We start from the raw sequence: 26,519 nt of genomic DNA, 5'->3' as shown, positions 1-26,519 counted from the left end.
CTGCTGCAAACCACCGCAGTGCCTTCTGGAGGCCACTTTCTGATCTAGCCAACTGAACCACATTATCTTCAAAAAGCATGCAATTCTGAGGCCACCAAACCAGCAGTGCCCTGTCATCCTGCTCATGAATATCACAAAGAGTCAGTAAAAAGGGACAATCCCGGCAGAGGCCAGCACATTTTCTCTGAGCTCATGTAAACACCAAATTCCAGTTATAATCATAACTAGGTAAGCCTCATAAACAGCTTATTCATGTCTATGTAATTCTCCTGGCTCTGAAGTTTGACAGTCAATTTAGAAAAATAATAAAAGCATCTTGGACCACAAATTGAACTTTGTGCAGAACAAAATGAACCTTTTTTAAAAAGAAGATACAATGTGGCAACAAACCAGTGAGTATCATGGTCAGAGATTTCATCCTGAATGGATGAATGAGAGACAAATTACACTGCTCTTTGGATAAACAGGATATATAAATGAAGTTCAAAAGGCATACCAATCCAAAAATAGAGTAAACGAAAAGTGGATGTACTTCTTTGTTTTTGTGCAAGCAAAAGAAAAATATAGGCAGAGTATTGCAAAAGTCAATAACAAAAAAAAAACAAACAAAAAAAAACAAATTACAAATTTGTAGAATATAATGAGAGAGCTGAACAGTATGTGCATAAGGTGAAAAAATAGCCTCTTGACCAAATCAGGGGATGTGCGACAGTTCACAATATAGACATTATGTTTTGTTTTATTTTATGGTTTTATTGCTTTTATTACTGTTGTTTTTGGCCTCTTTATTTTTTTTAACAGTTTAGATTGAAATTTTGTGTCCAGCATCTTGCATTGTTTGTCCTCTTGTTTTAATTTGATCTTAATTCCATACCCTAGTTTGTCTTATGTTCAATAAGACTGCTTGGCTTTCTGTTGTCATATTATCCTGTTTCAGAATCAGAATCAGAATCAGAAAAAGATTTATTGCCAGGTATAGTTAACACAATACGAGGAATTTGTTCCGGTGGGTTGGTGCAACATAAATATAGAAAAAAAGAAAACAGATAAAATAGAAGATACAAATATAAAATATAAAAAGTACGAGTCTAGCAGTGCAAAACAAAACAAGTAACACAAGTAACAGTGTAACAGTGCAAGAAACAGAACCATGGAATTAAAGTGTTATATACAAGAATGGTTGGAGTGCAAGATATATATTGATATTTACATTGAAATTCACATTTATACAGGTTTGAGTGCAACTTTATGGTGTGGATGTGCCGCATGACCAGCAGCAGTGCCGGTGATGTGCATTAATGAACACACTGTTTAATGATTAATGAACATGTCAACACTGTTTCTGCTTTTGCTTTTTGCTTTACTCAAAGCACTTTGTAAACTCTGCTACAAACGTTGCTACATAAATTGTCATTATTATTATTATTATTATTATTATTATTATTATTATTATTATTAGCAATGTAGGCCAACAGGGATTATAGTCCAAGATGAACATTAATGTAACACATTCAACCTTTGATCTGATTTTATTGTTTTAATGAAATGTTAATACACCTGTAGTGTCAGAATATATTTTTATTTTTACTGCATTGACATTTACTGCATAATACTGCATTAATGTAATATTTATTAAAAAAAAAAGACATGAACACATAGCTCAAAACTGAGCAGGGTGCTTCTGTAGCTGCTGAGATCAACCAGCAGAGGCGCTCGTGTGTTTCCCTGCCAACGACGTCTGGTGACGTATGACGCTCTCAGCCGAGCCGGTCCAGCCTACACACAGCCCTGTTCATTTCCAGGCCGGGTAGGACCCCAGCAACAACGCTGCGATCGGTTCAACCTATGAAGATTGGGCTTTTCAATCGCCATCCATCCTTTGAGTAGACAAGAATTTGTGGAAATATATCACTGTGACTGATCAGAAGATACACTAAGTCTTTGAATCGGTGAGTTATGGACGCAGCTTGTTGTGTCAAATCTCCAGTTTTGCTTGTCTTCTCCGCTGCCCAGTTTTATTGTTGCTTTGTTCTGGGCAGCAGCCATTTTTAATCGCCTTGTCCTACATTCCCAGCGCTGTCGTGAGACCGTTCTGAAAACCACGAAAGGTTGAAAATGTTAGTATGGGGCTGAGTGTTTTGTAGAAATTCCCGCAAAAAACAGTGTGTCTCTTAATGTCAAGCTCAAATGCAAATACCCCTAACCCCCCGGCCTGTCAGGGTTGTTTTTGAACACTAGACTGAAGTTACACGGGATTGTCGTTTCGCTAGTTTTCAACAAGCTGCGACTGTCGAAGCTAGCTGAAGCTAAGTAAGAACAGTGTGTCGTTGTTTTTAGCTTGAATAAACAGAAAACCAGCAATTGGTCTGTGTTGGCACCGTCTAATATGCGGTATAATATATATATATGTAGAGAGAGATATATAGCTCTACAGAACCTTGGTCACTGTTGGCCATGTTTACATAGCCATTTTCTTTAGCCACTAGCTAGCATATTTTACTAGTGATGGCTAGCAACTGCACTTTTGGTCATTTTTTGACGTTTGAGTGTTTATATTACAAATTATGGCAATATTGGCTAGCCTTTATTGTCTGCTAAACTGAACAAGATCGCCATTTGTTATATCTTATTACACGAAGTACATTTTGGTTTTGTTTTCGTGCAGCTAACTGGCTGGTGTCAGTTTCATGTGCAGGAATTAGCATTTAGCTTTCAAGGTAACGGTACCGACAACTAACGCTGACATTAGAGAGGACGAATTTCACCCAGCAGACGTCAAAATATATTAAACGTATGGTTAATACACGCATTTGCAGTACTTGTGTTATTTTCCATAGGTTGTCTGATGGAAATAACCTCCAAATTGCAAACAAAGTCAAGAAATGGATTAGGCTGGCGTTAGCTGTCATAACGTTAGCTTCCATATCTACCTGAACGTTTACTAACACTAAAATTGTCATTGTGTGGTCCTTGTAGATATTGTGGTTTTTTTCTGAAAAGAAAGTAAAAGGCAACAACGTGATTTGTTTTAATACTCAGTTAAATCGACCTTGACGGACAGTTATTTTTTCCTACAAGTCCCGTTAAAACGCCTATGCGGAGCCTCAACGGAGCGGCCTTTGGTAACCTGTGATATAGGTTGTCTGGTATTCGTTTCAAACAGCGGTATTTATTTGTGTGTGTTTGTGTTTTGAGTGCTCAAAACATCACCTGTGGGCTGTTGTTGAATAGCTGCAGTTATATAAGATACACGGAATTTTAGCTCTCATTATTAAAGCATTGTGTCTCCATCTCTTCACATATATTGTTGTGGTACTTATGTTAAGCTATAATTTTGAAATGTGAGTTAAGTAGCCATTAAATGTTGACTGATCATGTTTGACCATCACACCGTTCTACTCGAAAATGATCACCAGATTTGATTGTCTTTGTAAAAACCATTTAATTTAATTTCAAAATAATTTTGCTTGCCTATCAATAACAAGCTGACAGATCTTGCTGTTGCCTGTAAATTTTTGCAGCCACTTAGCCACTCTGGCAGATTAAGTGTATATAAAGGGGACAAGTAAATGTTGGAAATCCCTCCTGCTTTAAAATACTTTTAATCCAGGCCAGATAATATATAGGTTCAGTGTAACTTTAAACAACAACTCAATTGGTAAACATTCGTGAATTGCCATTGCATTTTATTTTTTGTTTACAGTGTGTTATATAATTTTGTTTAGCCACATGTTTTTGTTTGCTGTGGTTAGTCCTGTTAGAATTTGTAGTAGTATTTGCTTTATATTGTTGTTTTACATTTAGTGTATCTTTTGGTTTGGTTACATGTTGTGTTGTCGTCAACAATTACATGTTATTCAAGCAGGTAACTTTAAGATTTTGTCAGATGTGAACTGCGGACAAGTACATTAGTGTGTACAACCTTAACCAAGGAGCTGAACAGCAAGGAAAGAATAGATGGAAATGGAGTTTCAACCAGGAAAGTGTAGGGATTCTTGGCATGGCAACATTATGATGTTTACTTCCTGCCAACAAGAACTTGGTATGTCGTCCTTAATATTGGTTTGAATTGAATGTTTAACATGTTAAATAATTAATAAGTTAGAAGTGATGGTTTTGTCTAATAACAGAAAATTTCCCCCTCACCTTTGGGTGTATCACACCGTACAGACTATGAAGGACTCTGCATAATCCACATACCTGAACTCTAAAAATAAGTGAAAACCTGGTGATGTTAGGATTGATTGGAGTCCGGTTTTACTGGTTTAGTTAAACATTGTTCAAAGTCATTTTATCTTATTTAGATTTACACACTTGCGTATGGATCTGTGGAGGGCAGCATGTCTGCAGCATTGTTTTTTTTTTTTGTTTTTTTTTTACAGCAACTTGGTGCTGTTTGTCGGGTATATTTTTGTACAAAATACCAGTAGTCCTACTCTAGGAACTCTACAATTATCATGTCATAGACAGGTTGGACGTGTCATCTCTGCCCTCAGGTCAGAGAATTGACTACACAAAAACTGAAGTTGAATTTCCAAAGTCAAAAGACAAATCACACGTTTCCATTTCAAATCAAATGTGCTTTTAAGGACAGGACAGTGCCTGTTTCAAAACTGCATCCTGTTTCTTTTTATTTTTTTAAACAAAATAAGGTTTACCTGAACACAAAACATATTTTTTTTTAAAAAAATTAGCGTACCATGTTGTGTTAACTGTGATCAGAGCCAACATGGCTCAGTCTTGTTTTCAGTGCAAATGTGATGTCGCAGATGAAATGTTAATTATCATTAGTTCCTTTCACACTGTTTGTTCAAAGCAGGAATGTTGCTCTGTTACTCAGTCCCACCGTTCTATATAAGAGGTACGATGACAGAATGGGGTGACAGAATTGTCTCGCCTTTAAGTTGACAGTGGAGTTAGTAACAACGCAGAAATGATGTCTATATAAAAGAGACAGCCGGCAGGGATGAGTGTTACATCTTGATGACGTGTTATTTGTACAGCCCACTGCAGGGATTTTTAAAAAAAACATCTGAAAATGTCTGCAAATTGGTAAAACATTGAGATCCATGAGCTTCATACCCTCATATCAGATGACAAGATCAGCCACCATATAACAGGGACAGTACATGTTTGTTATTGCCATGCTATGTCATTGTTATTGTTTATGAAGCGCTGCTGACACATGTTATATGTCGCACTTGAGGTCGTCTGTGTTTTTACACATCACACGAGTCGCACATCTTTCCCTCCTGGGATGCCATCATGGTGTTTAAAATCACACACTGGAGCTACATGATGATCCCATTGTTTGGTTCTGTGAAAAAATTTAAAGATGACGTAAAGAAGAGATTTCATAGCGGCTCTGGGCAAGGGCTCTGACATATGGTAGAAGAAGCTATGACTAAGGACGACTGACTGACCTCACATCAGCACACATCTTTTGTTAAAAGTCACACATAAACAAATTGCAAAAACTATACTCAAAACATATTAAATTGCCCGCTCTTATGTGAGAATATAGTCTGATTTTAAAAAATAATAAGAATAATAAGAGAGTTAGACAACCAGAACAAACTATCCAACAGTATTTACATCACTGTGAATCTGAGTAAACTGTGTCTTTATATACCCACAAAACAGAACCTGACTGATTGTGCGGGCCAGAGCGTGCTTGATATCTTCAAAAGCATGCAAGAAGTATGGCATGCGACTCAGCACAATTACACAGAGCTGCCTCTACTCCTGTATGTCACGGCCTGCAAAACACCTCTGCCCCAAGAGCCTTATAACCAAACCAAATCCATAAATCTTTAACCAAATTAGTTTGGAAGAAAATGCAACAGGATCTTTGAATTGCATATCAAAAATAACAACAGATAAAGCCTGTCTGAACATTTTAGTAATGCAGTGGTATAGTTATCAGTGAATTAAATGCTCTGTCTTTTCTGGTCAAGAAAACCTGTACTTGTTAGGTTGTGTTCATCTCATTACCATGGACACAGTGAATAAAGAAGGCTGCACAGATGCTGTGAAAATTACTTAACTTTGTTCAACTTATTGATTCTGGCTATTTGTACTCAGATGTCAAATATGGACTGAAAAAGCAACAGAAAAGTGTAAATTTGAGTCTGTAAATGTTTGGAATTTTGTAATGGAAAATATGTAGTAACCCAGTCGTAGACGACCGTCTCCCACTCATAAGGTAAAGTATTTTTTCTTACAGTTAGATCTGTTCTAAAACTGGATATTTCTCCGCTCCTCTTTGTAGAATCAGAAGGCACTGGGAAGAGGCGCAAAGAAAAATTTCCATACTCGATGACATTACATCGCAATGTCCGATCGTTTGGGGCAAATAACCAAGTCCAAGGATGGGAAAAGCAAGTATTCCTCACTCAGCCTATTTGACAAGTACAAGGGAAAATCAATAGAAACTCAGAAAAACGCAGGTAAGTTTGATTTATTTTGTTTCCCTCTCTAATATTTAATGACATTCTTTACATCTCTTGTTATTATGTTTTGATCTCTATGTTTAATGTAACCCACACCGTGCTTTATCTACCTGTGTTTATCTCCCAGTAGTTCCGCGACATGGCTTGCAGAGTCTTGGCAAAGTGGCCGCAGCCCGGCGCATGCCCCCTCCTGCTCACCTGCCGAGCTTGAAGTCCGAAAACAAAGGAAACGATCCCAACGTGATTATTGTGCCGAAAGACGGTACAGGATGGGCAAACAAGCAGGAACAACCCGATCAAAAGAGGTAAGGGGTGAAATATAGCTAAAATCCAGCAAACTACCTACTCTTTTGATCATTATAGAGAGTTTTAGGTAAATCCACTGTGCCTCAAGCATTTTTTAATATACCATGCGGGATTTCCATTAAAAAACGATGTTAAGACTCACTGAAATAATCTCCCTCAATCATTACTTATAACCCACCAGAAATGTGTGGGAGTGTATTTTTCTGCGAGACTCTGCGTTCTGTCTGTGTTTTATTATTTTCCTCCTTCTTTGTTTGTTCGGGAGGTTTATCGATGTGTACACCCACAGGGCTCAGGTGAGGCTGGGGCTTTATAAAAAAGTTTTAATAAGGCGCCAGACCATAATTAACAGACATTTAAGACACAGTGCAGGCCAACGCAAATATATTGAGGCAAGATGCTCAACTTAATCTGGGGTTGGCTTTTCCTGTCATTCTTACAAACAGTAAATGACAATCTTGCGTTGTATATCTTTGATGTGTGATTTTTTTTTTATAAACAGTGGTGTTCTTAGAGCTTTTCTAGTTTGCCCTCTAGTCATAGAGATGAAGGTGTTAAAAGAAAACAAGCTGACTACAAGTTAATACCACTGGATGAAATTGGATGGTTCATTCTAAGAGACCAGCATCAACTTAAAAAACACTTCAGTCTTCTCAGCATCAGAATGTGCAGTAAAGTTTTGAGCTTTGTAAAAGTCAGCTGTTGTTTCAAAGCTTTTTTTCTGCATGAGTAGAAATGGTTGTATTTGCACCTGCCTGGAGGTCCAGTTTACAGTGCAAGTCAGTTAAGAGTTGCTGTTTCTGTGCTATTGCTTTTTATCATGTCATTGTTATATGGGCCAACTTTGACTAAATTTTTGCATTTCTTTCTTATTTGTAGTTCTATTGCATCAATACCACAGCTGCCGGAGTTGCAGCCGCAGCTGGCTTTACAGAAATCTGTCTCCAATCTTCAGAAGCCCTCACCGGTAGCCAACCAGGAGGTTTGTATGATTACTTGTGGTTATGTTCAACCTGGAATATTTTTTTTTGCTGATTTTAACCATCATAATAATTTCGTTTAAACTTCTGTCTCCTATTTGATTTTTGCGACTTGTTCTTTAATACACACCTGCAAGTCTGGCGCAGATTACATTAAATGTTTTTTAAAATGGGGGCGTCAGTGGCTTAGTGGGTAGAGCAGGTGCCCTATGTACAGAGGCTGAAGTGAGTCCTCGCTGCAGCAGTCGCAGGTTCGACTCCAGCCTTGGCCCTTCGCTGCATGTCACTTGTTAGTTTGAGAGCGAATGTCTCTGCCAAGTGGACGTACATTTTTGCTTTTAAGATACAGATAGAATGATTCCCAGTCCTCTTTTCTGTTGTAGACAGTCAGATCTGTTTCAGTGGAGCTAACACAGAGAGAAAGTCAAAATGAAGTTGGCAAACTTGACCAAAAAGACTTAAAGGTCAAAGAGACATTATGCAGATACTGGACTGTGACCTTGATTTTCCACATTTCCACAGAACACAAACACAGGTGGACCAAAGCAATGGGCCCAGCTAAATGGAAAGGCAATAGAGCAAGATGGTGAGTCATCTCTGATTTGTCTCTAACTGAGAATGCGGCATGTTTAAAATCAATTGACACGCTAATGGTGAATGATATGCTGTCCAGATTGTGACCCCCATATGTCTTTGGCAGTTGGTACAGCAGTCTCCTGTTTGCATAAGTCAAACATTTCTCTTAATGCCACTTCTGTCAATGACAACACCAGGTTCAAGGGCCTCAAACCGACTTCAGCCCTTCTCTCACGAGGAATTTCCCACGCTGAAGGCAGCTGGAGAACAGGACAGGGCTGGCAAGGAAAGAAGCGGCTTCGATCCGTCGTATGGGCCCGGACCAAGCCTCCGCCCCCAGAGTAAGTCTTAACTCTGAGGAATTGGTTGGCAGTTCCATAGATATGATGTCTGGGAAGGAAATTGTGAAACTGGCGTCAAGATTTTTGACAGTGTGGAATTTAATGATAGTGCTAGAACAAATTAATGGCTTATTGATAATCAAAAGAAACTTCCAACAATGGGAGGAAGAGAGCACTTCGGTCTGTGCATCGACAAGCCAATGTTATGTGTCTGTTAATGTCATGTATTTGAGTAGTTTTACTCAAAATACATACACAACATGATTCCTCCAGCCACAAGAGGCAACGTGTTTTCGGGATGTCCGTCGGTCTGTCCCAAAGACAGACGATGCGTCGAGGAAATTTCTTCGAATTTGGCACAAATGTTCATTCTGACTCAATGAGCTGATTAGATTTTGGTGGTCAAAAGTCACGGCGACCTTGTAGCCATCTCATTTTTGTATATGGGATACCTCAAGAGGGTCTTGAGGGGATTTCCTCAAATTTGGCACAAATGTCTTCTTGGACTCAGTGATGAGCTGATTAGAATTTGGTGGTCTAAGGTTAAGAAATTATGTTTCATGTTTGAGAAACGACACCCAAGTAGGGCAAGTTTTTTTTTAATTATAGGTCCTTCAAAGTCATACAAAAGTTTTGAAATTTTGTTGATTAGCTTGTGTGGGAACCTTTGTTGAAACAGTGTGGTTTTACTCTTAATTTCATATTTTGCCACTTTAAATCATTCATGTAGAATTTGTTAGTCGACATTTCTGACATCTACCTCTCCCCACCTCAAGATGTGACGAGCTGGAGGGAAGGTGGTGGCAGGAACCTTCAACCCTCGTCCCTGACCCTTGGCCTGCCAGCAGATCCTGAGGGTAAACTCACTGCCCTGGGTGAGAGTGGCACCCCTCCAGCCTCATCTCACCCATCCCCTGCCACCGGCACAACCTCTTCTAGTGTAGTGACGGCTCAGTCACCAGTCCTTGACCCGAAGGAGCCTTCCCTGCGACCCGCCCAGCCTGTCCGCAGAACAACCGTCCCTACTGCCCTGCAGTACCAGCTTCACCACACTTCAACTGCTGTCTACCATGACATGTTGCCTGCATTTGTAAGTACTATATGACTCCTGCTGGCCACTGTTTGGATAAAAAGCTTTGAAGACAGTCGACTGATTTTACTTGTGCAAAATTAGCCGTTGGATATAGCCAGACACAGCTCAAATCCCTTTTTACAATGAAGACATTGTTTCATTTTGCTGTTTTCAGATGTGCTCTAAAGAGACACGTGAAGCTCCAGGTACAGACCATGTTCCCACCACCATAGCAGCCCCAGCTCGATTTGACAGCAAACCCACTTTTAGACAGAGCTACGCCAAACCTGAACTTGTAAAGTAAGTTCATTAACAATGTCAGAGTATTAATCTTTTAAGTAGTTTGACCAAGAAGTTTGTCACATCTGATTTGACTTTCTACCATCTCTGATTGCAGTGGTGATGTGAGAAGAGAGAACCGCTTTGTCCGCGCTCCACCTCGACCCTCTTCTCAGCCCATCCGCAGGCCAGGTGACAGACCGCAGCGCCCGGCCATCATAAATCCAGAGGATCTGAAGGATCTGGATGAACTTGACAATGACTGTGAGGATGGATGGGCTGGTCAGTATTTCTTAGACTTGTTTTACTACCTACACCCTCCTCTCATAGCAGGCCAAATAAAAGATTACAATTGACTGTTTGAAGTTAGTTTGAGCTCCATCAAGTTTCTTTTTCAGCGTCTGAATATTCACTGCCGCCATAGTTTGCATGTGTATTTAGGGCTGCACCCGACTCAGAATTATGTCAGTTGAATTTGACAGTTTAATTCCAATATTTGATGATTCGTTTTGTTTTCCACATAAAGTTTTAAAGTTTGAACAGGGCTGAGTGGGATGTTCAGTGTGACCTCGGCATTCATGTTGTCTATTAAACAAGCTAACAGTGCTAATGACAGATTGCAAAAAAACTTTTTTGCCGACACTAGATATCAAACACAAGCCAGAGACTGCAGTGTGTTAACTTGATGTGAGCTGTAATCTCTCCACTTCTAAGCAGAAGAGCAGCCTCTCTCTCGCTCTGTGTCAAGTATCTCCTCTGTGCTGCTACAGGCTCAGCAGCTTCTATCAAAGAGTATCATAAAATTCAAAAGCTTTTACTCCATAGCAAAAAGTGGGGACCAAAATGTCCCCAGAAACACACTGCACAACACCCTCACTAGCCAAAAAGTGCTTGACTTGAAGCAGTCTCAGTCAACTTAGGAGTCTCCAATTGATTATTTGAATCTCCGACTTTAAAGGGGCAGCCCTAGAAGTGCTATACTTATTCCACTCCACTCTATAAATACTAAAGTTTGGTCATTAATCTAAATCACTGGCTGTATGAATGTTATAGCGCTCTGTTAACATGCACGAGCTTCTGCATTGTTTTTCCAGTTACATAGCTGAGATTGTGAATAAAGGATACTATTATCTATTCCCAATGCTCTATATTCCAACCTGTATTACTGCCACTGACTGTTAGTTTGTTGTTTTTTTTCCAGGACTCCATGAGGAAGTTGATTATAGTGAGAAGCTTAAGTTTAGTGACGATGAAGAAGACCACTGCGGCGATAAAAACAGGATGTGGTGAGATCTCTTCACTAATAGCTCATTATTGCTCTAAACACTCTTGTTTTTCGGTCACCATTTACAGGTTTCCTTGTTTAATTTTCATCTATTTCTTTAGGACTGACTGGGAAAGGGAAAGAGAGAGCCAGCGTGACTGCCAATCCTCCCTGAGTTCAGGAGATGTGTCTTACCCCCAGGAGGGCCCTGAGGAGAGCTATTCATACCAACATCACCACCACGAGCCTCCCAGGAAGACCAATGGCAGATATCTCTCTACGGACACACCGGTAACAACACACTGTGCTGTGTTTTTCCACCCTCCACCCCCCAAGATAGCTCATCTAAGATAAAATCATTCAGATGTTGTCCACAGTAAAACACATGTTGCTCTTTAATCTCTGCCTGTGGAGGATAAGGCATCACTACAGAGCATGTGAATAGCAGTGTGCCTCCATGCGCTCTCAAGTTAGACTGTCATTGTGAATAGGGAAAGATGACCTTGCAGTAACCATAGAGATATGTGTCTGACTACTTTTCAGTTGCCAAGCAAAAGCCTTGGCAACTGAAAATGATGTGACAGATGTAATTGAAATAAATAGTATCGCTGCACATTTAAGCTTAATATTTAATATTTTCTTTTACTGAACAAGTCCTTAATTGTTTTAAGTTGTCAATTTGATCTGATGGTCTTAAAGACAATGTCATTTTGGATATCCTTGAAGCATAGTGGTGTAAGGTACGGTATATATTGTGTAACAACTATTTCCTGAGTTTGATTCTGGTCTTTTACCTTAGTTGCTTGTTCCCATATTTTAATAATTTAGAGGAATGCAACATCTGATTAACATTTTCCTATAAGTTAAAATGAATTGAACTATCAGGAATAACTATGGAAGAAATTGACACAGATTTGTTTTGTTACCTAAAATGTCAGTGATGATGACAAACAGTTGATGACTTTTAAAATGAGTAAATCCTTTTTGTCACTTAAAGTAAAAATAAAATGTTTCTTAGTTAAAACATTTTCTCAAAGAACACATTTAAATACATTTTTACATAACTCATATGCTATACCTTGACCTCCCTCTTTGAATGCCTCTGTTCCATCTTTAGGTCCAGCAGAAAAACCAAGGTGAGCCACTGCCTGACCAGGATGATCACCAGCGCCAGCCTCAGACCCAGGCTCCAGCAAGGACAAAGTATGTGTCACCTGAGCTGTCAGAGGCTGTGGAGAGGGCCCGCAGACGGCGGGAGGAAGAAGAGAGACGTGCCCGTGAGGAACGGCTGGCTGCTTGTGCTGAAAAACTTAAAAGGCTGGATGAGAAGTTTGGGAAGGCTGAAAGGCAGACATCAAGGACAGAGGAGGGCCAGAAAGAGGGAGAGGGCAAAGAAGTCACACTTTCCCCAGACAGTGAACAGAGTAAAGGCCACCATGAGAACTGGCAGTATGGCACAAAAGGTAAAGAAAATCAAATAAAATAAACCTGTAAATATACCTGTACATTTAGGCCTACAAATAATGTATTGAATATTATGGCAAGCTCTAAGCATTTGTTGTGGACAAATTTCCAGATGGAACTGAGTGTCCCCCAGACACGTCTCCTGGTCACAGTTACCGTGATGAACCTGCCTTCTCCAACTACCGTGCCAGCGAGGATGATTGCCAGGAACCCTCTTCCCCCTCAGGAGACTACAGTGGACGTCATCCCTCCAAACCCATCCCACCCCGCTTTCAAAAGCAGCCACAGCACCATCAGCAGCAGGTGAGCGCCAGCTGATGCCCCATCTAACCCATCAAGTCTTAATCCCAGACTAATGCGTCAATGTATTAGTGGCTGCTTTGTGAGAAGAGGGCTTTCAAGAGTTCATTGAAGTGGGGATTTTTTTTAGGCTGCAGTCATCAACACGCAAACAGCCTTCTGTTGGATGTTAACCTATTTGTCTTTGATTAGATTGTCCATTGCTAATTCTTGTAAGGGGTCTTTGGGGCTTATTTTGTTTGGTTATTTGATGAAAGAAAAGGAAATGCAATCAGTTTTCACTGATAAATGAGGGTGGATTCAGTTTCCACATTTCAGTTCACAAAAGACATTTTGACACATCACGAGAAAAAGCACAGTTATAAATTATAAAATGAATGATGGCTGAATTCATCTTAGCTGCTTTGGCTCACTGTCACACATCAATGAAAAGTAGTCTTTCCTACTATGACAAGTCAAAATGTTTGCTGTGAAATAGGCTGATTGTTAGACTATTTGGTAATTGGTCATTCACAGAATGCAGTTGCTGTGATTATCACCATAATGCATAAGGAGTAAAGCATGGATATTCAGTCTCACTTCTCTTGATATAACTCTTGAGTGTTAATTATTAAATCCTTGTTGAGAGCTGCTTTAACGTCGTCAGTGTTTAATTGTGAATGTGAAATACAGCATTTCCCACAGAATTAAAATCTGTGTGTGTCCCTTTGTTATCATTTTTTGTCCCCTCTCAAAATCCAGATGTTTTTGCAGGATGTTTTAGTGGATTATACACAAAGCAAGGCTGGATTTTGTCCATCATCTCTTACAAGTGTATTTGTTGTATATATTGTACAGGAACAAGTATACAAGATGCAACACTGGCAGCAGTCAGGTCACACAGCTCCGTCAGGCTCCAGCCACGCCCAGCGGAGCTATTATCCCCCACATGTCCTTGGGTTTGACCCTCGCTGGATGATGATGCCGCCTTTCATGGATCCCCGCATGACCCAAGGACGATCTCCTGTGGACTACTACCCTGGTACTGTCCACTCTTCAGGTGAATACTGACTCAAGTAATGAGCATATACCTCTGCATCTGAAATGAGATTGTTTTTTTATCATGGAAAAACACAAATTTGATCACCATCTGTTTTCAGCAGGAATGATGAAACCCATGATGCATCAAGACCACTTGAACAGCCCTGGTTCTGATGAGGGATGCCATCCCAACCTGCACCAGGAGAGAAGAGCCCCTTCCACAGAGCCTTACCCTATGTGGAACCAAGATGGCTATCCCTTGCGCAGCTTCACACCACCTTACCAGAGACAGCATGAAAGCTCAGACAGTGGCCAGCCAGATGACAGGTTTGTTTAAAATATTTGAGCCTGTGATTTTTTAGCTCTAATACAATTTTTGCTTTACATGCTTGTATTTTGAAAAAGTACCTGGTATCAGCTAGGGCTGCCCCTGGGTAGTCAGAGATTCAGTCATCAGTCGGAGACCCTGAATTGACTGAGATTGCTTCAAGTCGAGCAGTCTTTTTTTTCTGTGCAGTTTACTGCTGGGGATGTTTTGGTCCCCACATTTTGCTGCGGAGTGAGTGCTGTTGACTTTCATGCTACTCTTTGACACATGCAGTTTTGGACATGCAGGCAGTGGCACAGATGATTAGAGACACTCTGCTTAGAAGTGGTGAATTTACAGTGCACAGCAACTTAATACCATACAGTCTTTGGCTTTTGTTTGATATTTAGTGTTGGCAAAAAGGTTGTTACACATTAACAACGTGTTGTTAGCGCCGTTAGCTTTTTGACTATATTACATGAATGCTGCTGTCACACTGAATGTCCCACTGAGCCCATTCAGACTTAAAAACTGTAGATGGAAAACAAAATGAATCCTTGAATATTCATACTGAGCAGCCAAACCCAATTTGACTGTTATAATTCTGAGTTGGGTACAGCCCTACAATCAACCTTATAAAGTAGCATTATCACATAAAATCCTGTTATGTGACCTATGTCCCTCTTGTCTTTTGTCATTCTTTAACATTTTGTATCTTCTTTTTCCACAGGAGTGATCTGGCCTGCTCCCAACAGGACTCCTATGAAGACAGGGCCAGCGATTGCTTGACCCACACCCAAGATGATATCCCCCATCATGCTTACCAGAGCCGAGGCTCAGACAGAGAGCACCAACATCATGACCAAGGCCTGCTGACCACTGCTCAGAGCCACTCCTTGAATCATGCAGATAGTGATTACCCAAAACAAGACTCTAGAGACAAGCATCTGAAAGACGGCTCTGAATCTCATGATGAGACCTTAGATGTCTCCAAGGACAATTGGAAAAGAGATGGAGGCCAGAAACAAGATGGAGGACTCAACAGTTCTCAAAGCCAGTGGTCTGAAGCCAGTTCCAGTTCCAGTAGTAGCATTAGCCAGCCATCTGAGACCAGTGGGCGCACCTTAACTCGCAGAACTGGGCCCATAAAGAAACCAGTACTGAAGGCTCTCAAAGTGGAAGACAAAGAGAATGAGAAGCCTAAACCTGAGCCAGAGGAGAAGCCAGTCCCTTACCGCCTGGAGAAAGAAGTCCTTACTAATGTTTATGACCTGAAGAAAGATAACCAGCCTGCCAGCAACAGGCGCTCAGCCTCACCTGTTGTTGAGAAACAGCCCGAAGAGAGGCAGCGTCAGTCACCGGCTCCCACCAAAACAGACAGGCCTCTGAGCACCCACAGTGATGACTCTCCCAAGGAGAGCGCCTGGGACAGTGGCAAGAGCCAGTCACCTAGACATAGCCAGGAAAACCGGGAGCCCCAGGCACCGCGGCGCAATAACTGGATCTTCATCGATGAAGAACAGGCCTTTGGTGCAGTCAGGGGGACAGGTAGAGGCCGTAGTCGAGGCTTTAGGGAATTTAGCTCAAGAGGTGGAACCCGTGGTGGCCGTGGTGGAGACAATCTCCGAGGGGCTTACAACAACAACAACAGCAGTGGCGCTCAGCGGACAGGCAGAGGCAGAGCACCGCCTAGGGACCTTGTCAAGGTCGAGGACTTTCAGAGGGGCAAACCCCGTAGGAGAAATGTTAGTGAGACCTTGAGTGAAGCCTCTGAGTATGAGGAGCTGCCCAAGAGGCGCCGCCAGAGGGGATCTGAAAATGGAGAAGGTTACACAGAGTCTGGAGAAGTCCGTAAGGCTGATAGAGACTCGTGGAGATCCAACAAGGTTTACACAGATGACCAGACGGCCCCGGATTCCAGAGAAAAGGCCAAAGCCAGCAGGGGCTTTGGGGGTCGCATGCTGCCTCCCAGACTGAACACCACTGGAAGTTACAGTCGAAGCTTTGGAGCATCCAGGGACATCTCTACATGGAGGGGCCGTGGGCCCCAGTTTAGTAGCAGTGGTGGCTCCATGCAAGAAAATGGTTATGGTCCTGGAGCTGAGACTGCTTACTCCCGCAGACCCCCTGTTGAACGTGATACTCTCAAGTACCCCCCTAAATTCACTGGCTCCTTCATGGAAAATGGCACAGAGGACCGTGAAGGAGAATACTACTTTGACAATGACAACCCTGACCGGCAGATGTTAAGAAGACGACGTCCACCCCGTCAAGACAAGCCTCCGCGCTTCCGACGTCTCCAACAAGAACGCGAACCTGGCTCAAACCAGTGGACAAGTGACGAGTACATAAATGGAGACTTTGCAAACCCTTGGCCTGGTCGCTCTAAAGGCACTGGGGAAGACAGCTGGCCCAGCGGCCACTACTCTGGGGGACGCTCTAGCCAGCATGGCCAGGCAGAGGAATGGGAGACAGGATCAGAGAACAGTGACTTTGGGGACTGGAGAGAGAAGCGAGGTGGAAGCGGAGGTGCAAGTACACAAGGAACTGGTGATATTCCCTCCGACTCTGGCCACAGCGAACCAGGCTCTGGTGAGAAGAGGGAACTTTGCAAGAGAAGCTTCTCTAGCCAGAGACCGCTGGTGGAACGGCAGAACAGGAAAGGAGAGCCATCACTGCTGGAGGCAAGCAAGATGGCACGTACACCTGATCCCCCGACCTCCTCCTCTAACAGGAGCGACAGCTGGCAGAATGGAGGGACTTCTTGTAAGAGGTGAGTTAAATAATAGAACAAACTTCAACTTGAAGTAATTGTTCTGATCCCGTACCCATATGTATTGCCACTGGGAATGAAGCACCCTCAGTATGTGCTGGGGAATTCTACTAATGCTCTGGTGTCTTTTTTTCAGTTCTGGTTGTTACACAGGGTGTCCCCTATATTTTTTCTGATCTAAATATACTCTCACTATCACGGTGACAGGACTGAACAGCATATTTTTGCCCACCTCTATTAAAGAAAACAATGTGTTATTAAAGTGTAAAAGTTTGGCCCGTGTTATTTAAAGAAATGTGCCAATATGCTCAGGTTTCAGAGGATTAAATTCTGGATTGTGTGAGAGGAATGTCTGTCATTATCTTGTACCATAGGTTAGCTTTTAACTTATTTGGTCTCTTGACTATCAGTCTGTCCCTAACCTTTAGATTAGATTTGGTCTGCGGACGCTCTTCATTCTGCTCCACTGTTTAAGGATGTGAAAATGTTATTTGTAGTTTGCCAGTGTTGCCCCTGCTGTTCAACAAAGCCTGAGGCACTGAGCACTTCTCACCATGCAGTCTGTCCCAGATGAGGATGCAGCTCAGTTTGATTGGCTAGATGAATGTGGTGAGGAGCACCTGTGCCTGACAGGAGGATTGGCCACTAACACTCCACAGCATTCCCCCTGAGCCTGAATTTTAATTAATCCTGTTTCTTTTTCTTGTTCCATCTGTCATCTGTAACCTTCGCTGAACTTAATTGGCTGTTGTTATATTTGATTTTAGCTGCCAAAATAAGATTTTAATTGAGCACAAGATTCTCAAATGTTTTGGTTATTTTGCTACTGTGTAATTAGTATTTAGTCAATGTCAGAATACCGAATTAAAACTCCCTTGTCTCCCCCTTTCCTGTCCTGCAGCAGGGGCCCAGATGAGCCGGGTCCAGTTTACAGCATAGAGCAGCCGGAGGAGAGAGAGCCCAGTGAGCCCGCTGGGAAGAATTTAGACAAGGAGCTGAAGCAAGGACCTGTCAAGACAGACATTGCTGAACCTCTATCCCAGTATGAGCTCAGCAACTACCCAAGTGAGTCCATTTTTTAAAAATGTTATTTTTTTGTGATCTCCATGTTGATAGAAATGAAATGAGCCTCCTTACAGATGAACTATTTACATTAATAATTCCCTTAGCAACTGGAGCTGTTATGATTCTACATTTTCAGGGTAGATACTTATTGCTGATCTCATTTAAGCTTAAAAACCTGATGATCATGTTGCAGCACTGACTTTTTAACCAGAAATAAAGTTCTGCAGATAATTTTGCATTGACAACATGCCTGTTTTGTAGTTGAGGGGGATACAGGGGGACCAGTTTTAAATCCAGATGGATACCAGGATGCCTTGTCCAAAAAGCAAAGACGCCCACAGGACGATGAGAGGAGGAGGAAGGAACAGGGAGCTGCTGTAAGTTAACATATGCTGAATAATCATGCCAAAGATGAACAAAAAGTGTGCAGTTTGTTCAGCTTTTTCTCATTGCTGCCTGTATTAGGTGCCAGTGAAGAACAGGACTATCGCATCCAAGATACCGCCACGCTTTGCCAAAAAGCAGGGAAGCATGAGCATCGAACAACCCGAGGAAGCACTTTCATCCAACAACCTGGGGACTGAAATCTGGGAGACCAACAGCTCAGGTAGTAGACAGTTCATGAGAACATGATTAGTTTTTCATGACAAAAAGTTTGTTTGTTAACATTTATCAATTTTACAGATGGATTTAGGCAATTTTCTTCAGTGAATATTGTGTGAAAATAGATTGTTCTCTTATAATATTCATTTATCTTTTTTAGCTCTTTCAGTACAATCCTCAGGGGGAGACTCATGGACTAAACAGGTGTCTTACACTGGGAGCGAGCCCAACTCTGAGGTACTACAATACAGCTGCACAGCCTATATTATGTTAGCATCTGAAAATATTTTTATGTCCTTAATTTAATTTTTTTCTCTGCCTCATTATTGACAAATAACAAATGAGCTTTAACTGTATCAGATGACTTTGAGGAAAAAAACAACTGATTATTGCCTTTTCTTCTTCTTGCACAGGACTCTGATGCTGGCCCAGAGCAGAGCAAAGAACAGCACAAGCCAGGGCCCATCGGAAATGAGCGCTCCCTGAAGCACCGCAAGGGATCAGAGGGTGTTGATCGGCTGGAAGGTGGCCCAATCACGCCTGTCAATGGTGTGGACCTCCATGTGGACGCTGTGTTGCCTGTGCCTCCCATTGAGTTTGGTGTCAGTGCCAAAGACTCTGATTTCAGCCTCCCACCGGGCTCCACCCCAGTGCCCGTGTCCAATCCTGTCAACAAGCTTCAGGACGCACTTACCACAAATGTGAGTGATTATATTTCTACATTTGTGATGTTGTAAATACATTTTAAAAATGACAGTAAGTATTCTTCAGTGTGGTCAAAAGTTTCTATTTCTTGCTTCCAAATGAGATATTGACTTGACAACTTATTTATCCTGAACTTTTGTTTTGAAACAGACGGCTCTCAATCAGAGTATCCCCATGCTGCGTTCCAACCACCTGCAGCCTGCCATTAACCTGAACCCCATCTCCTTCCCCAGCGCTGACCTCACACTCAAGGTATTTGAGTTACAATCCCATTTACACAGATCTAAATTTTATCATAGCCTACATGGGACAAATATGGAATAATCAGTATCTATTAATGCAACCCTCTCTTGTATGAGGGAACAAAAAGGCAAAACTGACTGTTTTAAGCATGCTTATCAACTTATGTCTGTTTTTCTGCAGATGGAATCAGCACGCAAGGCATGGGAGAACTCCCAGTCCCTCCCTGAGCAAGGCTCTCCTGGCGGAGGTGTTTCAGGTGCTCAGCCTCCCTGCAGTGTCGGCTCATCCAGTGGTGTGAGCTACAGTTCCTTTGGAGGGGTTTCCATGCCTCCGATGCCTGTGGCGTCAGTAGCACCCTCCATGTCCATGCAAGGTAAAACTGCAGTTAATTTTCTCTGTTTGACAAGGACTTGATCTTTGAGGGAAACAAAATTAAAAGCCCGTTGTGTGTCTCTTCTATAGGTAATCATATTCCCCCATTGTATCTGGACGGACATGTTTTTCCCAGCCAGCCCCGCCTTGTACCTCCCACCATGACCCAGCAGCAGACATACCAACAGGTAAAGAGAAAAATACACACACAAACAAAGATAGGCTTGTTTTTGGATCAGGAGAGTTTTCATTATGTTGCATTTGTTCATCCATTCAGGCGGCCGCAGCCCAGCAGATTCCAATCTCTTTACACACGTCTCTTCAGGCTCAGGCTCAGTTGGGGCTTCGGGGAGGTCTACCTGTCTCTCAGTCCCAAGAGATGTTCAACTCTATCCCCCCCTTCAGGTACTGCCACCTCAACGTATTGTGGAATTTAGACTGGTCCCATTAATCTACCTGACTTTAGTTGTCTTATCTGTTTCATGTATGTGGCACCAACATGTATTTAAAACGTTTTCCTTTCAGGTCCCAGGTGTACATGCACCCCAACCTGTCACAGCCCAGCCCCATGGTGTTGTCGGGCGGAGCCCCTCTTAAGGGGCCTTACTCTGCTTTCCCTGGCATGCAGCCCTCCGACATGGTCAAAACACAGTCAGGCTCACACTACCAGCCTATGAACGGCAACCAGCAGCTTGTCTATGACAGCCAGATGAACCAGGGGCCTGGTATGGGCTCTTCCCAGCTTATGGACTCTCAGCTTATCCAGGTTAGTGAATTTCTGAAGCTCAGTGTCACAACTGCCCAAGATTACCGTTCTTCCTAAAGCTGCTAAATAACACTCATATTAGCCTAGCAAACCTTTATAGCATAATCAGACCATCATTAGACTGTTACTTTAAATGTTATCAGCATTTACAACAAAATCTTTGTTTTCACTAGGTGACCATGCCCCTACCTGGCTCTCAGCTGCGCTATGGCTCGGCTCAGCAACATCTCATCCTCCCACAGTCCATCCAGCTGCAGCAGGGACAGAACCTGTCAGTTAATGCCCCACGCCGAATGCTGCCACCGGGCTCCCAGGCTGCCGTCATGACTGGAAGCAGGGAGGTGAGACTGATCTTATGTTGCTCAACCAAAAACTGTTCAAAAACAGTCTCATTAAAAACCATATAGACATGCTGCATCTCTTACCTAAAAGTAAGCACTGACCATGTGTAACTATCTCATTCTCAGGGCTCACAGATAGAAATGAAAGGCTTCCAGTTCTCTGAGAAGACCAATCATTCGCCAGGCATATCCGTAGGGTCCTACAGGTGAGTAGAAATAACTTTTAACACTCAATATGCAAACTTACTCTGTCAACATGTGAGATATAGTGTATCACAAATGCACATTTTAGGAATTGGATTCTAAAACAATGTTTTTTTCTCACCTGTCCTCATTAGACCTGGTTCTGCCAGCCCCAGTGGGAAGCCCTCTGGTCCTGGAGGGCCTGTAGGGCCTCTGCCTACACATTTTGCTCAACAGGTATGATTTTTTTAAATATATGTGTTGAAAAGTGTTGACTTTAAAGGTTAATGAGGATATTTTTATTCCTGGGCCAGTTGGGGAGGTTATGTTTGGTTGATTTGCTAAAGTCTGAAAGTTGCTGCCAATAAGCTCTCTCATATCTATCTCAAAGTAATGGCATTAATAAAGTAATGGCCAAGGGTTCACTGTTAAGATGTTTGGTTAAATGCATCCACATTTGCATCACTCGTCACTGTTAACATTAAGAGCAGTAAATGGTATACAAAGCTATATCTTTAAACACATTGATAGGATACCAATTAGGAAACAAACCTACGACTGAAATAAGACATTTGGACCAAGTCTAAAAATTCCCCTTTGAAATTCAATACTGGCATGCTAATTTGTGTTTTTTTTATTTCCCACCCCCCCATCAACCCTCTCCTCCTCTCCCGGGGCCAATAGGTCCCAGCTGCTCAGGGCAGCATGGTGATGCACATGCGGCCCCCCACCACTGGCCCTTTCCCCAACCCCATCCAGAGACCAGTCATGCAGGTCAACAAGCCTGTCATCATCCGCTCCCCCCCTTACCCTAATCCTGGCCGTGACCCTTCCCACTCCACCCCTCCCTCAGCCCCCGAGCCCCCTGTTAAAGGGCCAGAGGATGGCATGAAGGTGAGCCACCCACTGTAAATATAGGTAATTTCATTTTATCCATTTTCTTTTTGTCTATTTGCATTACTTGTGTGGTGTATTATTAATGTCTGTCTTTGACTTTAAGTGTGCAGTTATAGTTAATACAGCTAAGAGGTTTTGATAGGATACTTTTGCAGTACTGGAAGACTTCATTCTAATTCTGTTAATATTAAAATTGATGTGTTTATAGGTGAACCTGTACTGTACTATAAAACTGTTTCATTAACACAGTTATCAGTAAAATGTATTGTATTCATGAATATTCACTTTTCTGGATAGTCTAAAGCTGGCAATTTATGCAATATAATGTGTCAGTAAATTTTTAAAAGTTAAATTTAGTCATGATAATAGTTAGAAATGGTGAAGGTAGAGTAGCATGTGGGCTTGAAATTGGGTCAGAGATGAGACTAAAGCCCCTTTTACACTACCTGTTCAAGGTGGGAATATCGTACCATTACGCCACCTCAACGTTCTGTATATAAGATGTGACATTTTGACAACATGTTATGCGTGTGACCAACCATGTGAGATTTCAAATGAAGCTAGTAGCAGTTAGCTTTTAACTCCAAAAAAAGAAGAAAACTGTCCGAAAATGTCCACAAATTTGGAAAACAATTTTTTTTTTTTTTGCCATGTAAATGTCATTGTTATTGTTTAGAAAGTGCTCCTGACACTTGTTATATGTCACAAGAGCAGCCACACTGTTGTGTTCAACATCACGCCTCTTTTGGTTTCTTGATGCCGGCATGCTATCTAAAATCACCCACTGGAGCAGCATGATGCAACTTTCATTTGGTTCAGTGTAAAAATGCAAAGGCAGCATAAGGACTTGGTAGCAGCTCTGTAGCACAATCTCTGTGTGTAAAGGGCTTAAATCATGATCTCTGTAGAGGTTGTGCTGTTGGTTGTACATTAGTATTTTATGGTAAATGAGGCCTCATGACAATTAAAAAAAGATCCAGTATAATAAACAGTAAATTAAAGTCAAAGTAAATGCCAGCTTTGTGGAGATTAACGTTATTTGGCAAAGTAACTGCAAAACTTGCATTTGTGCAAACGGAGAAAATTGTCAGATAGCTTCGCATCGGTCTTGGGCTATCCAAACAAGTGTTAGTGCATAAGTTTATGGTATTTCAGGCACTGCTGTAGATCTTAGTAACTCTGCCTTTTTTCTTTGTGCAGAATAAAACCATGCGAGAAGTGCGCAAGGCAGTGGGCGAGGGCAAGACACCATCAGGGGGCATGACCAGCAAACTCCAGGAGCCCCTGCCCTCTACAGGGCAAGCCAAACCAGCACGCACTGGAGCCATCAAACCCCAGGCTGTCAAAGTAGAGGAGGGCAAGGCATAACAATGGACCTTAAGATCCTCATCGCCACTCAGCCTGCCAACACAAGCCCCTTTGACCAATGTCTGAGCCTTCTAAGACCCACCTGATCTCAAGGCACCATTGCAAGGGGCACACATGCAGACATCATAATGAATTACCCCTTTTGAACTGTCAGAACTGGACACTCTTATTTTACACCACGTATAGAGATATATAAATATATATAAATATATACATAGACACAAACGGTCTTTTAAGCAGATCTCTTCAAGGTCCTCTTTAATTTATTATTAGTCACTTTTAACGGGAGATTGGTAAAGAGAAAAGATATTTCTGTTTTTTTTTTTTCTTTTTTGTGTGCGTTTCTCTCCAAGGTGGGGAAAATGAAAATGGCCAACTCAGACAGATGGTTCATTTTTCATACCATTTTGCCAAACTGTATTTACTCCCTCTTTATGGACTGTAACCGTTAACACCTGGCAGACAGCTCACAATGAAAAGTCTGTTGAATTTTTTAAACAAATTTGAAATGCAGTGGGGCACTTTTTTGTCATTTTTCATTGGCATTTTTGCTGGCAAATATAATGTTCAAGTCATCACTCATTCCTGCTATAAAAATGGACTTCTTTTATTAACCCCCAAAAAAATTGTGGACATCTTTGCATGTCAACATGGCAAAAGTCACCCTAGAAATGCATCTTCTGGGGTCCTTCACCAAGCCCATGAACTGTGGCGAAACTGCTTAGATTGGTAGAAATAATTTTCTTTTCTTAAAACTGTTCTTTGCATTTACATTCTGTCGCTCGGTCTCTTCTGTATGTAAACTTAAAGTGGATAATTTACAAAAATCATTCTGCTTCCATGGGAACTTCACTGGCATTGATACAGCGTGTACATGTGATGTGCTGCACGTGTGTAAACTTGCGGGGACTCCTACCTAGAAAAGAGCAACATTTCACAAAAGACTGCACCCTGAACTCAGCATTCATAGTGCTGCCATCGACTGTGTGGATTTTTTGGTCAACCAAGCTGGCAACAGTTTTTCGGGCTCATTGTGAAGTTTTTTTGTGTGTGTGTGTGAGGGGGGTGGGGGGTGCTGCATTCACAATTGCTGTAAAGGACCCCCCAAAATAGCTGATAGAAATGTTTGCTTTCTTATCGCTTTGTTTGGGTTGTAATGAATCAAATTGTCTGTTAATGAACATGTGATGTAAGTGATGATTTTTACATCCCTCAGTCTGGGGCGTTTCGCTTTCTTGAAAGACTTTTCTCTATATTTCCGTTAAAAGTCCCACTTAACAGCGCTGTGGGGACTTGTGAAGACTCATTTGATTATTCAGCATCTGGTCTCTGAGGTGGCACTAGCAATAAATGCAGCCTAACTATAATCACAGTCAGGGTCCAAATAACTTTTTTCTGTTAGAAGCGAATGATCACAAATGAGGGGGCGTATAGCATTGCTTGTTGAATTAAAATATTTGCTAAAGCTTTTTTGTGAGCACTGCAGTTCCAGTGGACTACGAAGGACTTTTAAAGTGTTTGTTCTATTTGAAAATGTGAAGCTGTTGGAATCATCTTTTTTTTTTTTGTAATGGACACTCATTTTGAAACTCACAATGCCAATGTCATAACTGGTTAAATGTTACTGCTTACCATTACGCTCCATGACACTACAAAATGTTGCAATTTCTCTTTGACAGTGTTTCACTGGTATATATGTATATGCATACTAAACTGTACAGTCGAGCCTTGTCAGCGAGGGGAGGCTTAAACCCACATTTCATTTTAGATATTGTGGCACTATAAAGGATTTAAAGTTGCAAAGGTCACTGTGTTCTCAGAATGGACTGCTTTCACTTGTTGATAGGTTTATTGGGCTTGGAGTGTTTTTGCCTCTCATCCCTTTCTGCAAAAGATCTTGATGCTTGATTGTCATCATCGTACCTGCACCAAATTGTTGCCCTGACTTTTTTTTTTGTACTTTTAAGATGCATATTTCATTTTGTCAAAGGACCAGTGCTTTCTACAGCTGATCCAGCATTCTATTTATCCTACCTGATCTTTATCCTTTCAGATATTTGGTCATTACTCTCCCTTGTTAAAAAAAAAAAAGAGCTTATTGAAAGAAAAGAAATAAAGCAGTTGTGATTTCTTAAATGTACTGTTGATCATGTATTCTCACTTTGTCATATTAAAAACATGCATTGAATTCTTGTGCAACCGGAAATGATGGGGGGAATGATTTTAGGCTATGTCTACAGCACAATTTCTGAAAATCTCTTACAATTATATGTTGTTTTTAGCATTTCACGCAGAAGTGTTTAATTTGAAGATTAGCTTTTCCTCGAGGCACCTGAGCAGTGTGAGTCTTTCTTCCAGTACCTACACCAAAATGTGCACTTCTGAATCAAGCATTTCTACTCCAACCAAGCAAACATTTGGTTTGCATTGACCGTTTTGCCATGCATGGCTGTGCCATAAAACTATATAACGGGATCAAATGCCCTGTGTCACAGTCTGTCCTGTGTACACCATCTAATCCATGCAGAAAATGCTTTGTGGATGCACTTGTTTTTAAAAAATGAAGACGCTTTTTCTTAGTAGTTTATTTTTACATTTGTGCCAGTTTGCAAAACAGATTTAAATGAAACGCTGTTTATTCAAGGCATCAAATGAACTTAAAGAAAGAGGGAAACCCCCCCAAATCAAGACAGCTTGTGTTTGTGCATTTGAAAGGGCCTTCAGTCTGGCTTGGTTGTCCTTTATAGTAAGGATTATACTACATCAGCTTCACACCCTGCTTCTACACCAGTAGAGTCCCAAAATTAATCCAAGAAGTTCCAAAAAGATCAAATTGGTATGA

The 26,519-nt window shown here is 41.6% G+C and overlaps 1 protein-coding gene across 3 annotated transcripts; it reads left to right on the top strand.

The window, feature by feature from the left end:
• The first annotated feature begins 1,788 nt into the window (after window positions 1-1,788).
• Window positions 1,789-25,865, top strand: prrc2b (proline-rich coiled-coil 2B). 3 transcript variants are annotated; one of them, XM_042509952.2, is made up of 31 exons: window positions 1,789-1,949; window positions 6,272-6,449; window positions 6,583-6,757; window positions 7,638-7,740; window positions 8,261-8,324; window positions 8,512-8,655; window positions 9,432-9,745; window positions 9,903-10,027; window positions 10,125-10,288; window positions 11,208-11,292; window positions 11,393-11,561; window positions 12,388-12,733; window positions 12,847-13,037; window positions 13,872-14,073; window positions 14,174-14,381; window positions 15,092-17,134; window positions 18,036-18,199; window positions 18,461-18,576; window positions 18,665-18,806; window positions 18,963-19,039; window positions 19,216-19,503; window positions 19,658-19,759; window positions 19,931-20,123; window positions 20,213-20,310; window positions 20,400-20,527; window positions 20,648-20,888; window positions 21,062-21,229; window positions 21,356-21,435; window positions 21,568-21,649; window positions 22,097-22,306; window positions 23,510-25,865. In XM_042509952.2, the coding sequence occupies exons 2-31, from the start codon at window positions 6,335-6,337 to the stop codon at window positions 23,675-23,677; spliced, it is 6,705 nt and encodes a 2,234-aa protein (XP_042365886.2). In that variant the 5' UTR covers window positions 1,789-1,949; window positions 6,272-6,334; the 3' UTR covers window positions 23,678-25,865. The 3 variants fall into 3 exon arrangements, with proteins under 3 accessions (XP_042365886.2, XP_042365885.2, XP_042365884.2); XM_042509951.2 differs by having other exon boundaries at window positions 6,580-6,757; window positions 14,177-14,381; XM_042509950.2 differs by having other exon boundaries at window positions 6,580-6,757.
• The last annotated feature ends 654 nt before the right edge of the window (window positions 25,866-26,519 follow it).

The sequence above is a fragment of the Plectropomus leopardus genome, chromosome 20 (assembly GCF_026936395.1).
Source record: "Plectropomus leopardus strain MGB_pleo_1.0 chromosome 20, ASM2693639v1, whole genome shotgun sequence".
In the NCBI taxonomy this organism is placed as follows: Eukaryota; Metazoa; Chordata; class Actinopteri; order Perciformes; family Serranidae; genus Plectropomus; species Plectropomus leopardus.
Note: the sequence above shows the minus strand (reverse complement) of the source record. Positions and strands in the feature narration are given on the sequence as shown.

What these genes read in the sequence shown, in the direction of transcription:
- prrc2b (XM_042509950.2), top strand. Translation starts at nt 6,335, where the DNA reads ATGTCCGATCGTTTGGGGCAAATAACCAAGTCCAAGGATGGGAAAAGC. An exon ending in GGAGGGACTTCTTGTAAGAG is followed by an intron (nt 17,135 to 18,035) that starts GTGAGTTAAATA and finishes CCTGTCCTGCAG; the next exon opens with CAGGGGCCCAGATGAGCCGG. An exon ending in CTGGGAGACCAACAGCTCAG is followed by an intron (nt 18,807 to 18,962) that starts GTAGTAGACAGT and finishes TATCTTTTTTAG; the next exon opens with CTCTTTCAGTACAATCCTCA.